Below are 17,076 nucleotides of genomic sequence, written 5' to 3' on the forward strand. Positions count from 1 at the left end.
ATTATATCTCTCGGCTGGCTTGGGAACGCCTTGGTGTTCCCCTGGATAAGCTGGAGGAGGTGGCTGGGGAGAGGGAGGTCTGGGCTTCTCTGCTTAGGCTGCTGCCCCCGCAACCCGGCCCAGATAAAGCAGAAGAAAATGGATGGATGGACAACTCAATTTCCCTCTGGGATTAATAAAGTTTCTCTGATTCTGATTATTGATTGATTCATTGTAATCTGTGTACCAAATGGGATTCTGGCTGGGTTTTCCTCACTGTATATGATTTCACCTGTAACTTTAACATAATGCCATGTGATTCTTTAATGTCCACATTAAAACTGGGAGATGCAATCTGCATAACTGAATAAGTAACAATAATTTTGGAGCAGCTGGAAATTGTTACAAGAGTTTTGTGTCATAGAAACAGCTGGTGGAATTTTTTTAAGAGCATTGGTTAGAGGTGAGAGAAAGTTAAGTAAATATTCAGCTAGAACATTTACTAGAAGTGCTGCTCCTGTACGGTGTACTCTATAGTAGATCAACAGATCAGGAGGGAATAGAAAGATAGGAATAAATAGGAAGCAACAGGACTCGTCCAAAAATATGGCCTTTCTTCTGACTAAAATTAATTACAGACCACTTACTTGTAGCAAAACTCTTGGAGAAGATGCTCTGTCCTCATTTTCCTGAAGTATTATGTCAGAACAACATCTCTGAAATTCTGAATTTCAGTCATGCTTTAGACATTATTATAGTACTGAGACTGTACTTATGAGGTTTACAAATGAACTACTAATATAGATGAATGCTCTATTTTGTACTACTTAACCTATTTGCAATATTTTATTCAATAAACTATCAAACTTTGATAGAGAGACTGCAGCACAGGGTTGGTAATTCTGGGAAAGCTCTGAAGTGGCTCAGATCACATTTGTTTCCATTAGTGACATTGAAAGTAGCCAGTTGAGATGGTTTAGGTATCTGACTAGGATGTCTCCTGGATGCCATCTGAGTAATGTGTTCCAGGCATGGAAGGATCCCTGCCTGGGTTGACATGCTGAAAACAGGATATCTCTTGACTGGCCTGGGAATGCTTCACTGTTCCCCCAGATAAGCTGGAGGAGGTGGCTGGGGAGAGGAAGATCTGGGCTTCTCTGCCCCAGTGACCCAGTCCCGAAAATAAATGGATAGACGGATCTTACTTATGACTTTTAAAGCCCTTCATGGCCTCGCCTCAGAATATTTAGTAGAACTCCAGTTCTAACCACTCCTGTATCAACCAGTGTACAGTCTTAGATCCGAAAGCAGAAACCTGCTAACTGTTCCCACCTAACACGTAAATCAATTTGCCATTAGAGCTCCTCAGTTGTGGAATGGCCTGCCTGACCTCAACTCATCAGTGAATTATCTAAAGCTTTTAGAGAGAGTTTATCTCTCTCTATCTCAAATATATATATATATACATACACACACATATATATATACACACACACACACCATAGAGGCTGGGGTCTATCACACCAGGCAAGAGCCAAGGTGCAGGCTGTGTAAAGATGCCCCTGAGACAATCCAGCACATAACAGCAGGGTGCAAGATGCTAGCAGGCAGGGCATACATGGAATGCCATAACCAAGTGGCCGGCGAGGTCAAAATGGGAGAAGCCCCCTAGGGTGGTGGAGGATGACCGAGCTAAGATCCTGTGGGACTTCCAGATACAGACGGACAAAATGGTGGTGGCTAACCAACCGGACATAGTGGTGGTAGACAAACAGAAGAAGACGGCCGTAGTGATAGGTGTAGCGGTTCCCAATGACAGCAACATCAGAAAGAAGGAACACGAGAAGCTGGAGAAATACCAAGGGCTCAGAGAGAAGCTCGAGAAAATGTGGAGGCTGAAGGTAACAGTGGTCCCAGTGGTAATCGGAACACTAGGTGCGGTGACTCCCAAACTAGGCGAGTGGCTCCAGCAGATCCCAGGAACAACATTGGAGCGCAGTCCTAAGAGCAGCTAAGATACTGCACAGGACCCTCAAGCTCCCAGGCCTCTGGTAGAGGACCCGAGCTTGAAGGATAGACCGCCCGCATGGGCGAGTGGGGAAATTTTAATTAGATGGTTTGGGATGATGGGGTTTAAACCAGATGGTTTGGGATGACGGACTCCAAAGTAAAGGCAAAAGGACCAGCAAGTTGTCAGCATCTCTGGAAACTCCTCAAGATTGTTGGAAAACCATTTCAGGTAACTACCTCATGAAGCTTACCAAGAGAATGCCAAGAGTATGCAAAGCAGTAATCAAAGCAAAGGGTGGCTATTTTGAAGAATCTAAAATATATAACATGTTTTTTTTTTATTAACTAAAATTGGAACCACATTAAATTAGAATTGTATCTTATTCTGATTTTAACATTAGACTTGAGTGCTGCATAGCCTAGTTTAATTGATTTCTAATTTTCTCCTTTGATTGTTCTTTTTTCATTTTTTCTGAAAAGCACTTTGTAACCCTGGTTTTTAAAGGTGCAGTACAAATAAACTATTATTATTATTATTGTTATAATTACAATATTGATGGGCAATTTGTATGGCCAAGCCTTGATATTCACTGATGCTCATGCACATTCTACCTTATGATGAAAATCTGTGACAGATTTTTAATGGCCCTAAGAACAACAGATAATGTTGTGAGTCAACATAGCATAGTGAAAGCTGATAGAGATCTAGTTAGAGAAAGATACAGATATATAACATCTTAGAAACTGTAAGGGCAATGAAAAGCACAGACTAATACTGTAACACCTACACAAAGTAAGAGGGTGTCCCTCACTCACCAGTCAGTGGATGAATGTGGAACTTTCCGTGCTCATTCCCTGATCGGATACTGTAAGTAATCTCAGCATTAGTCCCGATGTCCTTGCTGGCAGCGTAAACCCTCAGAACTTCAGTACCTACTCCCACATCTTCTGGCACAGATGCCAACTGATCACGTCGCTCAAACACAGGTGGATTGTCATTGATGTCCAGGACAGTAATTGTGACATTGACCAGTGAGTAAAGCGGGAGTGGTGAACCTTGATCAGATGCACAAACTGTTATCTGATAAAATGGCTGGATTTCACGGTCAAGAACTCGTTCCAGGACCACGATGCCTGAGTATTTGTCGATAGAGAAAAATCCTCCTGCAGAGTCAGTCAGGGAATAGATCACCATACGCCCCGGACCTACAGCAATGTCAAAAGAAAAGGGTGAAGCTTTGGGCCTCAGTATACTGAAAACAACACATTTGCCAGTGCTTGGATTTGTCTTCTTACCAAATGTTGTTATTTTTTGTAGAAGACAAAATTTTTTTTACTAGTGGCCTGACATAAAACCTCTATAAAACTCTATTAACAATTAGACTGAATATTTTAAGCACTTCAAATTTTGTATACAATTAGTTTAACTTCTTTTTAGCACTACAGTATATTAGGTAAGCTTTTATATTAACATTTCCCTGTTACTGTTTTTCTCTAAAAGAACTGTTTGTTTTTGCATTAGCTTCTTTCATTTCATGCAGGTTTTGAATTAATGTGTCTGGAACTGTCTGATAAACAGGGCTGCACATAAGTGGTCCGCAGGTACGCATTCGCTGTCAAAATAAAAGACGCGCACCAGATAAGAAGTTGGAACGCGCATTTGCGTACATAAGATGTTCTGGAGGAGGATAGACATTTGTTCAGAACTCTTAAAGATGTTGATGTCTTAAAGATGTAAGCAATTACTTTGCTTACGGAATTTCTCAGAATTTCCAGGAATACGCGCTTCTTTTGCGGTGGAGGAACACCAAAGTAATTGCTTATTGAGCTTGCTTCTTCGACATCTTTAAGAGTTCTGAATAAATGTCTGTCCTCCTCAAGAACATCTAATGTACGCAAACGCGCGTTCCAACTTCTTATCTGGTGCGCGTCTTTTATTTTGACAGCGAATGTGCACCTGCAGACCACTTATGTGCAGCCCTGCTGATAAAAATATTTCAAAATGGTCTTTCCTTAAAGGTTGTCTCCTTGTGAAATGATTTGTGCCTTCCAGCACTCATGATATTTTCACACTGCTTCATGAAAGCAAGTTCACAACAGTCCACAAGCAAGGACCTCTGTGTCAATCTAATCCAACTTTCATTTTCAGCATGACCAAACTCTTCCTCATGGTTCAAACCCAGAGAAGACACATCAGGTCGCAAGCATGATCTGCATCATGCTTAATGACTTCAATGACATTTTTTGTGTTTTTGTGGGAATTCCAGGGAGTGATCTAAAAGGAGTGCTGGAAAGCTTGAGCACTTCAGAAAGAGCCACATTTCAATTAGGTATGTTGTGTACCTCATTTATATTAAATACTGCTAAAAGTTTTGATGTGGCTCCATTAATTGCACCTTGAGTAATTGGTTTCTTGTGATGCAGATTAGCAATTGAAGCAGTACTTGTAGTAGTGATAATATAAACAGTTGCCTAGTGTATCACCTTCATCAGGGTCTATGGCCTGGATACGTGTAAGTAGGGCTTTGGTGACTGTGTCTTCATAGACGCTGGTGGTGTACTGAGACTGGGTGAAAATAGGTGGATTGTCATTCACATCAATTACTGTCAGATACACCACAGCACGGCACCACCGCCCACCACCGTCAGTAGCCTGGGCAACCAGTTGATAACTAGGTGTCATCTCACGGTCCAGAGGCACAGATGACTTGATCTCACCTGGACAGATTTAAAACAAGATATGAAACATATGATGGAGCCAACGGGGGGATGACATTTGCCTTGTGTATGATTAAGTTGCGATTCATGCTAATTCAGAGAAAAACTTTTACAAGTGTGTATTTAAAGTTGGACTGCATCCATACCACTGTCTGGGTCAATAGTGAAGTCTTGGGATCCAGGACCATGTAGAGAGTACTGAATCCAAGCACTGATACCCATATCAGCATCTGTAGCTCCAACCCTCAACAAAACACTGGTGACTGGGAGGTCCTCTGGAATGTAGGCAGTATACATAACCTGCAGTCACACACACACACACACACACACACGAACACAACTAGTTATGCCAAATCAGTTACGTAGAAAAACAAAACAAAACAATACACAACTTTATTTCTCACCTTGTCACAGATTGGGCTGTTGTCATTGGTGTCTACCACTGTCACTTCTACTGTTGCCTGGGAAACAAACAATCCATCACTAGCTGTGACGTTGATGTTGTATAGGTTGCATTCTTCCCTGTCGAGTGGGCCCTTTACATACATCTTCCACTCACCCTGGACCAGACCCAGGGCAAATACACCACGATAGTTCCCACCTGGGCGGCACACACAATTAAATACAGGATCAGTCAAGAAATTAGTTAAGTATGGCTGCGAATCCATTTGTAAAATCTGAAGTGCAGTAAGGTAATTTTATTTTTCACTGTGGCTGAAGGCAAAGTTCAAAGTCACAACCTGTGCATTCTGAGTCAAGTTCAAATTTTAAACTATATTTAAAGTTCAAAATGGGCATAAACATCACCATTCTTAATTTCATTTGAAATGTTTTGACAGAGTAAAGGCAATTAAATAAATTTTAAAAAATTGTCATTAGTGTTACGCATATAGTAATTTGTCATTTCTGTGCAAAATAATGAGCATGTTCCTGTGTTTTGTGGCTCAGCTACAGGGGAGGGGTGGAGCAGTGGGTTCAGGGGACAGTGATGTGGAAGGCTGCCTGGCACAGCTGAGATCCATCATGCTAACCATGCCTTCCCTATTTCAGTAGCTGCTGGGGCCCAGAAGAGGTATGTGAGGTCTGGAGTGGAGAACAGTGGGCTGGAACCCACTGGAAAGTGTACAGTCACAGAAGTATATACATGTGTGAGACTAAAATAAAAATCAGTTTGCCAAATAAACCTGTGGAATCATCGGGTCCTTTATATAAAGTCTTTATCTCTGAGTGTAAGATACGCAAGTTGTCTGTCTGGTAGCTTGAACTACTATTACTTCAGACTTTGCATCGTGTAACTATCTGCCATCATACTGTTGTTGATTTTTAAAAACTGTATTGTTTTTTTCTTAGTTTTTTTAATTTATTTAACTTTTTTTGGCTGTCCTGCCTGGCTGCTTTGGAAATTAGAATTATGATTTGAACTGCACTGTTGTGTATCTTGGTTTTCAGGACAGGCAGAAGCCTGTAAGAAAAACAGACACCTGGAACACAAGAATTCGAAAATGCAATCAACAATCTTCTTCTGATATTGGTGTATGTGTGTGCGAATGTGAGAGAGAAAAAGAGCAAGATTGTCAAGTTTAAGTGTGTGTGTGTGTCTTTGTCATTAAATGTACTTAGAAATTAGGGTGGGAAACTGCAAAAATGCCCCACCAGAGCAAGAGGCAGACAGAGATGGGTCATCAGCAGCCCTCAACGGTAGGATCTCTCTTGTAAATGAGACTCAATGTCTCATTTACAAGAGAGATCTGTTTCTGACAAACAAAATAAAATAACAATAAAACAATAAAATAGCAATAAAATGACGAAAATAAAAATTATCTCATGTTTAAACAGTTACTGGAAAAACAGGAACAAATTCCCAATTATGATTTCACAAGGGCATTTGTACATATTTTAAACTCTGCAAGTGAAATCTACTGAGAGAGCTGTAAGTCCTTCTGTAATGTAATCCATGAAAACGGGGCAGAAAAGAAGAATGTCTTCTTTCCAAGTTCTGTACGAACTGATGCAACACTCAATGTAATTAAGTCTTGAGACCACAAACTATGACTAAAATCTTTAAGTAACATGTAATAGGAGGGCAGTAAACCATAAATAGCAAGGCCAATAAGGACCAGTCAACCAGATAGAGTCCAAAAGATGGAGAGAATGAGCAGAGCCAATTAGGAGGGGTAAAAAGGTGGTAGCAAGATGCCTTTTCCTTGCAGTGAAAGTGAAACACCAATTAGCAATGATTTTGGAAAAAAGAAAAAAGTGTATTTAACAGGTGAGCAATATGTAGCTTACAGGAAAGATTATCACCAATCACAAACACCCAAGTATTTGTATGAGGTCACAGGTTCAATAGAAATGCCGGGTACAAGAGAGTGAAGTACTGCAGGCACGCACTTTCTATTTCAGAACAACATGACCTTGGTTTTATTTGTATTTAAAACCAGTCAGAGCTGACACAGCTGTGACTGTATACAATCAAAAGCTAGCTGTGACTGTTCGGAAACCATCTTGATAGTATGAGCATTTGCCCTCCTAATGGAGGCATTGAACCAATTACGAAACTTACGAAAACATAGCCAATCGTCATTAGACAGACTTTCTCGCAGTAGCCCACGTCTGGTTCCTCTAATGTAGGAGAATGGCCAATGGAAATATCCCCATGCTAAATTGTAATTGTAATACGACCCCAGTTAAATCTGACTGAAGTCGTAAATAAAAACTTTAAATTTTTTTTTGTAAAGATATCAGGCTTGGACTGTAAGAGACCTATTTGGCATACTAGTTTAAAAAAGTGTTAATAAGAGATGATTTATCTGGTGATTTGGGATTAAGGCATATACGGCTCTGAATATTTTGTTTAAAATTTAAAGAAAAACAGTGTGCCATCAGACAAAGAAGAAAGTCAGTCCCAATTAAAATCATTTATTTCATTAAAATGCAGTTCAGATAAAAGTCAAATTAGAGAAGGCTCTGCGCTAGGGGAAGCAGATAGTGGCCAATAGTAGCCAACCACAGCCATAGACTGATTTCCAAACAGGTTAATTACTTAGGTCCGTAATTTCAAACTGCGTAGGTGCAGATCTTCAAGACTTGAGCAGCTTCCCAAGACTTCTCTGGAACAGTCAGAATTCAATCATATCCATCTTAGGTACCAAGCTACCAACATTTACATGAAGGATGTGTAAACCAGGCAGTTTTGTTTTGTTTTTTTGTTTTTTTAAATCTGCTGGTGTATCACATACAGCCAGGGGCTGAGGGTTAGGCTAAATACCCCCCCCCCCCCCCAAAAAAAAAAAACAAATTAAAAATTAAAGCATCATTATTAGACACTTCCATATAAAGTTTCTGGGAAACAAACAACTATAAGAACTAGTATTAAAGGCTGACAACAGAGAAAATGACACTGCTATCAGCTGTTGTTTGTGGGTTTATTGCTGACTTTTACAGTTTGATGCAGAGAATATCAAGTAAAGTTAGAGGCCACTTGCTTTTAAAGTTGTGTCAGGAATGGAGCGTGTGGAAGAGGATCCAAAGGCCGATTATGTTAAACAAAAAAAACCTGATACTTCTATAGCACCATTCTATTGAGTTGAAAATTTCAACCATTTTCTTCTGCAGACCTTACTCAGCCAGTCACACCTACATTCACACAGCACATTTATCATCTACACCTAAACGCATACTTTCTTGTGCTCATATGCCAGTGGAGGCAATGAGTTCAGTATCTTGCCCAAGGTTACTTGAGTGTGTGGATTCCACCATTGGTAGATAACCCTCTCTATCACATGACCCACAGTTGCCCTTATGAAGCTTCCATATATATTTTATTGTAATGGGTGGATGTGACAGTGTAGTTGATGTGGGTTACAAAAGCTTTTCAACACAATCTAACCAGTGTCACTCAGGGAGAAAACACAGGAAATGTCAGTAATCACGTCCAGTATAAAGTATGTAAGATTTGGCAGTGCTCTATCTGACATTGTGATTTATAGTACTGGAGCTCCAGAAAGGGCTGCACTGTTTCAATTCCTGTTCACTTATTACACTTCAGACTTTCAGTACACCTCCAGGACCTCCCTCTACAGAAATATTCAGATGATTATGCAGTAGGTTGGAAATATAAGTGATATGCAGGAGGAGAGTATTAGTAGAAGATTTTGTGGAATGGTCAGAGATATATCATCTGCTTTTGAATGGGTATAAGACCAGAGAAAGACCAACCTCAGAAAGAGTACAACTAGATGGTCCATGACTATCCTGAGAAAGAATGTCAGTGTGGTGTACATAAGAGTACAAGTCCACAACGACAACAGACTGAACTAGACGATGAACAGATACAAGCACGGAAGGAGCTGACTCTAAAGTTTTGAAGTTGAATGTTGCATTTGAAATTACATAATGATGCAGAAATTACATACAATCACACAGAGTGAATAAGGTGATTGAGGAAGAAATACTGCATCATGAAATAGTGAATAGTGAATCATGGGAAGCCTAAGCCTATTGCAGTGTAACAAAGGAAAGATTCAGTGTCACCAGATCCAGTTCAAACTACATTGTTTAGCAAAAGGGAAGTTTTGGTAATGGACTGGTTTTTATATAACGATTTTCTGCTCTACCTGAGCACTCAAAAGGCTTTATACAAATACTTAATTTATTCCTATTCAGACATGCACTTTTTTCCCTTGTGCTTAAGTGTTTTCTGACATTTACACACATTCACACTCCAGTGCATGCATCAAAGGGGTTAGTATCCGGCTCAAGGATATTTGGTATGCACACTGAAGCAACCAGGAATCGAACCACCAAACTTCCAATTAGTAAATGACTTGCTCTATCCTCCTGGGCTACAATCACACCAATTTTTAAACCTAGTCTTTAAAGTTGACAAGGTGTCCATTTCCTGAATCAAAACTGGTGCGTCTTACACAGAAGAAGGGCCCATAAGCCGAAGGTTCTGCCTTATGGTATTATGGGTCGTTGTTGGGGTTTTCAATGTATTATTTTAGGGTTCTTTACCTTACAATATAAAGGATCTTTAGGGAACAGTTGTTGTGATTTGGCGCTATATAAAGGAAATTCTATTTCATTTATCAAAATTGGCAAAAATTACGGAAAGTAATAATAACTCAATTGCATATTCTATAAAGATTTATGGTTAAGGAGATTTAATTAATTTTAAATGTATCTAATTATAGTATGTTGTTTTCTCCTGTAGCTCACTGCCAGTTGATCAGCCAAATCAGTATGTTTAATCAGACATGCACTTGGAGAGCAATCATTATCCATACTGTATAATAATTTATTAATATTTTAGATTTGATCTGCAGATTTGGACCTTATTCATGCAAAGAATATCCCAGGCTGACATTAAGAAACATTGAAAGATGGCATTTGTTTCCTGAATCCCACAGTAAGAGTCAATCTTTTGATACCAATTGAATTTTAAAATTCTGACACAGTCACAAAGTAATTATAGCACTAGCACTGGTATGATTGCTGCTAGTATAATGTGGCACCCAATGTGATCCTGCTCAGCACTTTGAAAATTGTGACATAATCCTAAACCTAACTGGTTCCATGGTTCACCCTTATGTAGGACCAAAAAAAAGAGAAAACATCCTCAGTGTTTACAACTTTGGATACTGTGGCTTAAAAAGCCGCAAATCAGAAGTACTTGACTCCCTGGTATAACTCTCAAACGTGCAGCTTGATGCAGATAACCCATAACCTGGAGAGAAAACGGGATCTCACCAATTTTGAAAATCCTCATTTAGCCTGAAATAAGGGTTTGTTGCTCTATAAAAATACTAGCAGCCACCATGACAAAGACAAGACAAGGAACTGATTGTGGACCTTAGGCAGACCAGGAAACAGTGACCCCTGTTTCAATCCATGTGGATTCAAGTTGATGTGGACATTGTGGAGAGCACTATAAATACCTTGGAGTACAAATTGACAATAAACTGGACAAGCTTAAAAACACCACTGCACTTTACAGGAAGAGCCAGAGAAACATTAGAAACATGATGTTGGTCAATGGTAACTACATTCATCATTATCCTCACCAGCTTGCCTGAAAAACTCACTACAAAACCTTCAGCTGGTGCTGCAAGAGTATTGACAGGGACTAGAAAGAGAGAATACATTTCCCCAATACTGGCTTCTCTTCACTGACTCCCTATTTAACCCAGAATTGAATTTAAAATCCTTCCTCCCACATATAAGGTTTCTTAAAGGTTATCTTAAGACCTCATGGTTTTGTGCCACACTGTGGACTTGTGGTTCCTAGGATATTTTAAAAGTAAAATGAGTGGCAGAGCCTTCACCTTCAGCCTGAATCTTCTCTTAGTTATACTGCACTAGGCAACTCATGATGCACCAGGTGTCTCTTCTTCACTCACCTTTTGAGTCACTATGTCTTTACACACCACTCTGTATTTAATCATCACCTATTATTAACTTCTCGCTCTCTTCCACAATGTGTTTTTTGTCCTGTCTTCCTCCCATTACCACCAAATGGTTGTGTTATGTTTGACAGTTCAATGTCGCATCAGCATCATCATAGGGGTGGCTGTAGCTCAGGTGGTAGAGCCAGTCCCCTACTTATTGGAAGGTTGGTGGGTCGATTCCCGTTTGCTCGAGTGTGCATGCCAAATATCCTTAGGCAGGATACTAACCTTGAGTTGGTCTCTAATTTGTCCGTTAGAGCATGAGTGAGTGTTGGCTAGAAAGACCATAGGAAAAAATGCTTGTGGAAAATGGTGAATGAGGCAAGTTGTGTAAAACGCTTTGAGTGCTCAGAGTAGAAAAGCACTATATAAAAACCAGTCCATTTACCATTTTATTCCAAACAACTGGTTCAGAACTGTTTTTATCATCTAAGGAATGTTTCTAAAATCAAACTATTGGTTTAAAATGCTGAACTTGAGATGATTATTCATGCCTTGTTCTTATCCCGACTGGGTTATTATAATAGGCCTTTGATTTTTTTTCAACAACAGCTTTGGATCACCTTCAGACTGTACAGAATGCTGCAGCAAGACTTAACTGGTACCAACAGAAGATCAATATCACTACAGTTTTTGCTTCTCTTCATTGTTGTTGTTTTGCATTTTGTTTTAAATTTTGTTTTTTGTTTTTTTTTGTTTTTACATTCTTATTTTATTTTTTTTATTTTTTTACTGTGAAACACTTATTTTTTCGGTAAAAAGTGCTATATAAATACATTTTACTTAAGTTTTTGCTCAAAAACGGGTTGGAGAGATCGCTTGATTGTTGCAGGTTTCTCTGTACGTTATTGTAAGGTATTTACCTGACAGTGTAAAATACTTAGTGACAACCGCTGTTGTGATTTGGCGCTATATAAAATAAAGTGCTCTGAATTGAATTACCTAATGTCAACTGCTGATTTAATTAACAGATGTATTTAAGGTTTTCTCTGTTTTCTATCTGTTATTCCTTAACAATGCAGTAAAAAATATTTGCCTTGGGACTTACCAGTGATGTGATAGCTGACTTGACGGTTGAAGGCAGAGCTATCATCATCTCTAGTTATCAGCACAGCCACAACCTCTCCTGGGCGGTCACTCTCCTGAACAGAACCAAAGATGTGGTTCTCCATGAACCTGGGAGGGTTGTCATTGATGTCTGACAATGAAACTGTGACAGTGGTTGTACTGGAAAGAGTCAGGGTCTCCCCAAGGTCTGAGGCCACCACTGTAAAAGTGTACGAGGGGCTAGTTTCATGATCCAGGTCTTTGCGTGTAGTGATCCAACCAGTATTGCTGTCAATGCTAAAAGTGCTGACCAGTGTGTCTGAATCCTCTTTTAACTGGATTGATGAACCAAGTTTATATGTTACCTGGCCATTTGCTCCAGAATCTGGGTCTCTTGCTTGAACTTGAATGATTCTGGTTCCAACTGGCATTCCTTCCATAATGGTGGTATCATATGAGTTGGCCTCAAAAACTGGTTTGTTGTCATTCAAATCCAATACCTTGACTTCAACTTCAACACAACTCACCGAATCAAGCTTAGCCTGTTGTGCCGTGGCAGTGACTTTGAAGTAGTATCCTTTAATCACCTCGTAGTCCAAAGGCTTATCAAGTTTGATCACTCCAGTATGCTTTTCCACCACAAACACACCATCTTGGTTGTTTTCACCAGCCTCTCCATTAACCAGGGCAAAAGTAGTAGAGAGTGATGTAAATTCAAGAGGAGTGTTGAGGTGAACTGTTCCTATGACTGAACCAATAGGAGTGTTCTCTGGTGTATTGAATAAATAATGATATTGGCTAAAGGATGGAATAAAAGTCTCTGGAGAAAGAACATGGATATAGACAGACACTAGAGAGTGTCTGACTGGATTTCCTCCATCAACAGCCTTCACAAAGAAAGATAATACAGAGTTTCTGAAATGGCTGAAACTGCCTTTAGTCACCATCCATCCATTGTCCGGGTCTATCTCCAAAATGTCTACCACTGGTACATTTGCCTCACTGTAAAGTGAATATGTCACTTTAGCATTAATGCCATGATCAGGATCATGGGCCTGAATCTGTGTCACCAAAAAACCTTGAGCCACATCAGATTTCACTGAAGCTCGATACTCTGTGGCACGGAAACAAGGTGCATTATCATTATCGTCCAATAGAGTAACTTGTACTGTACAGTAAGAGACTCGTCCACCTAAATCTTGGGCCGCCACTGTGAGAACAATGTCTCTGTTAGCTGGATCCTCACGATCAAGTTTTTCTGTGGTGTAGATCTGACCATTTGCATCGATGCTAAACTTGTCCTTACCAACATCATTCACAAAGGAATAAGTTATGAGCCCAAACTCTCCTGGGTCTGCATCTGTTGCCTTGACCTGAAATGAAAATTTTGATCACCCTTGTCAATTCAGAAAAATACTTTATAGCTACTTAATATACTTAATGTTATTTCTTTTTAATTTATAATTTAATAAATCCTTACTGCACCTACCTGTATAACTTTGGTTCCCACAGCAGCATTCTCTCTTAGCTCCGCCTCATACATATTCTGTCCAAACACTGGACTATGCAGATTGGCCCTCCACACTTTTACATGAACCTGTGCAGTGCTGGTGAACACCCCATCAGATACTGAAACATTGAGACTATAGGCAGGCTCTGTTCTTTGCTTACGGTGGCTGGACAGTGTGATTATCCCTGTCTTTTTTTCTATTGCAAAATTCCTTTTTTCATTTCCGGATAAAATACTGTACTCCAACTTGTCAAAATCTGAGCTGTCTGCATCAGATGCCTGGACACAGGTTATAAAGTGACCCCTTGTTGCCAACTCATTTACATATGCCTCATAGAGCAGCTGGTTGAAAACTGGAGGATTGTCATTTATGTCATTCAACATGACTGTCACAGACACTTCACTACTCAGTGGTGGAAAACCATTATCAGTTGCCCTGACAATAAAGTCATATTTTTGGAGTAGTTCATGGTCTAGCATACGAGCTGTCAGGATTAATCCACTGCTACTGTCAATATGAAAGTACTCTGTATTATTACGTGAATTCGAGAAGATCTGGTAGCGGACAACATTGTTTTTCTCTGAATCTTTGTCTGTGGCAACTACTTGGAGTGCTGGCGTTCCAATCATGGCTGTTTCAGATAAAACTACCCTGTAGGTCATTTTCTGGAAGATAGGTGGATTATCGTTGACATCCTGGACAAACACATCTACATCAACCTCAGCATGGGCACCAGTAAGATAGTCCGTGGCTCTAACAGTCAGGTGGTAAGATGATGTTGCCTCAAAATCCAAAGCATGGATGACACTTATGACTCCGGTATCAAAACCAATGTCAAACTGTAGGGATGGATCTCCATCAACAATTGTGTAGATGATGCTTTGTCCTTCAGGGCTTGAGGCATTGATGCCAAGGATAGGTGTGTGCACAGCTACATCCTCATTCACTGCAACAGTATAAAATGATTTGGCAAAAACAGGCATGGCTTTGTTGACTACAGTGATGGGAAACTCTATTGTAGATGAAAAGGGTGGATAACCACTGTCTCTGGCATATATCACCATTCGGTATTCCACATTGGACAAATCAGACTCAAAAGACCTCTTGAGGCTGAGACTACCTGTCTGCCTGTTGATTTCAAAATGACCATGGTCATCTTTGAGATAGTAAGATACTTGTCCATTAATTCCTTTGTCACCATCTACAGCCATGACTCTGAAAATGGGTGATCCTGGTTCAGCTTCTACTTGAACAGCTGCATAATAAGGAAGTCCAACAAACACAGGGGCATTATCATTTATGTCTTCAACTTGGACTCTAACTACAACTCTAGCCACATGTAGAGGGTCATGCTCCTTTCTTGCCTCAACCACCAGTTCATAGAACTCTTGCTCTTCACGGTCAAATGCTATACCTGTGGTCTCGATGACTCCAGATGTTGGGCGAATTTTGAAATGTGTACCAGCATTCAACAAGTTGTACTTTAGTGGTTCATTCAGACGGTTTCCAATAGCATTGACCACAGCTACCTTTGTGATATTCAATACATTCTCTTTAATAGATGAAGAGTAAATACTGTGGGTGAAGCTGAGACCAGAGTCTAGAGCTTCTCTGACAAGTATAGTCACCAAAGCCATGCTAGAGAATTTACCATCTGAAACTCTGACACTGAAGCGGAAGCGCTCTTTGGAAAAGTTGTTGTTTTTGACTACAATAATTCCACTTGAAGGTTTGATGGCAAAGTGCTGCAGTTCTCCATCAGTCAGAGAGTATATAAGCTCTGTAGTGATGTCTTTGTCAGGGTCTGTAGCTGAAACCTGAAGTGCTTCAACTCCAACATAAGTGGGGAGTAACAGGACTGTTTCATAAGAACTCTGGGTGAAGCGAGGTGGGGAATCATTTGTGTCAATCACTTGTATTGTGACCTCAGTTGGACTTTCTGCTGTCAACTGTGGCGTTCCGTTGTCTCTCACATGTACGTGGAAATGAAAGATAGTAAAGGTCTCATAATCTAAATTAGCAATGGTTCTGATGGAGCCAGTTCCTGAGTCCACAGTGAAGAACATTTTTGCTGTGTCTTCAATAATCTGGTATACCAGCAGTGCATTTTGGTTACGGTCAGCATCAGTGGCTTTTATTACTAGAGGTGAACCATCTAAGTTTAAGACTACACTGTTAATTGGTGCTGCCTCACTAATACTCCCATGGTAGTGAAGCTCCTGGAACACTGGTGGGTTGTCATTATCATCCACTACCTGGATTAACAGAGTAGCATTGGAGGCCATGCCAGCCATGTTAATAGCCTGGACTATCAGTGTGTAAGAAGTTGTAGTCTCATAGTCAAGCGATTTTTGAGTAGTAATCACTCCACTATACTGATTTATCTGAAAAACATGATCAGTATTGCCCTGCTTGATGTCATAATTGAGGGTGGACTGGCTGACAGCACTGACTGTACTGACAGAGGTCCCAACCAATGCATTCTCCATGATTTCAGTCTGGTACTCAGGTTGAGGGAACTTTGGACCAGCATTATCAGATAGAGTGACAGCAATCCGCACTATTGTGGTAGTGGAAAGTGGGGGGGAGCCACTGTCAATTACTCTGACATTGAGAATATAATGGCCTATGCTGGATAAGTCCAGCTCATGCGCAACAGTGATGACACCCAAAACTGGCTCAACTTGGAATGTATTTCCACTGTTGCCTGTTGAAGAGAAAAACAAAAACAAAAAATCCAATAATAGACAAAATATCAAATTAACGTTCCAACCATGTACATATGTAGGAGCAAGTACTCAGTTGCCAAAGCTTACCTGCTTCAATAGAGTAGTGTAGCTCTGCATTCTCGCCTTTATCTTTGTCTAGGGCAGTCACCTGGACTACAGCTGATCCCACTGCTGCTGACTCATATACTGAGCCTTCATACAGAGCACTGGTAAAAATGGGTACGTGGTCATTTACATCTTCCACTTCTATTAGTACACGGACCAAATCTTTTCTGTATGGGAATTCTTGATCCTTTACCTGTGGAGAAAATGATTAAACAAACCTAAATACTTTCTTTAATGATATGTATAGGATGAAGATATATGATAAGGTCAAAATAATGTATACAAAAACAAGTCATTAGACTAGAACTGTTACTCCCTCACTTTCCTTAACCACACATATTTCTCCTGTGTTATGTAGTAGTTTAAAATGTAGATATGCAACTTCTAATGATGCAGTGAGATATGGATACTGGTTTACTGAATGGTGTAATTTGTAAACCATGTAATTAGTCTGCTGATGTCACCAAAAGGTAGTCCAGCCCAAACAGAGGATTACTGTGTGCTTGCAGAATTAAAACAGGAAAACTA

The 17,076-nt window shown here is 40.0% G+C and overlaps 1 protein-coding gene across 9 annotated transcripts in view; it reads right to left on the reverse strand.

Annotated features, from left to right (window-relative positions):
* fat3a (FAT atypical cadherin 3a) overlaps nucleotides 1-17,076 on the reverse strand; it is a 335,255-nt gene that overhangs the window by 57,958 nt on the left and 260,221 nt on the right. For all 9 annotated transcript variants that reach the window (XM_063492471.1, XM_063492469.1, XM_063492470.1 and 6 more), the window contains 7 exons: nucleotides 16,531-16,741; nucleotides 13,693-16,421; nucleotides 12,205-13,576; nucleotides 5,112-5,308; nucleotides 4,854-5,007; nucleotides 4,474-4,707; nucleotides 2,806-3,195 (listed from right to left, as the gene is read on the reverse strand). In XM_063492471.1, the coding sequence (XP_063348541.1) occupies nucleotides 2,806-3,195; nucleotides 4,474-4,707; nucleotides 4,854-5,007; nucleotides 5,112-5,308; nucleotides 12,205-13,576; nucleotides 13,693-16,421; nucleotides 16,531-16,741 (5,287 nt within the window). The remainder of the gene's footprint in view (nucleotides 1-2,805; nucleotides 3,196-4,473; nucleotides 4,708-4,853; nucleotides 5,008-5,111; nucleotides 5,309-12,204; nucleotides 13,577-13,692; nucleotides 16,422-16,530; nucleotides 16,742-17,076) is intronic.

This window comes from Pelmatolapia mariae, linkage group LG14 (genome assembly GCF_036321145.2).
Source record: "Pelmatolapia mariae isolate MD_Pm_ZW linkage group LG14, Pm_UMD_F_2, whole genome shotgun sequence".
In the NCBI taxonomy this organism is placed as follows: Eukaryota; Metazoa; Chordata; class Actinopteri; order Cichliformes; family Cichlidae; genus Pelmatolapia; species Pelmatolapia mariae.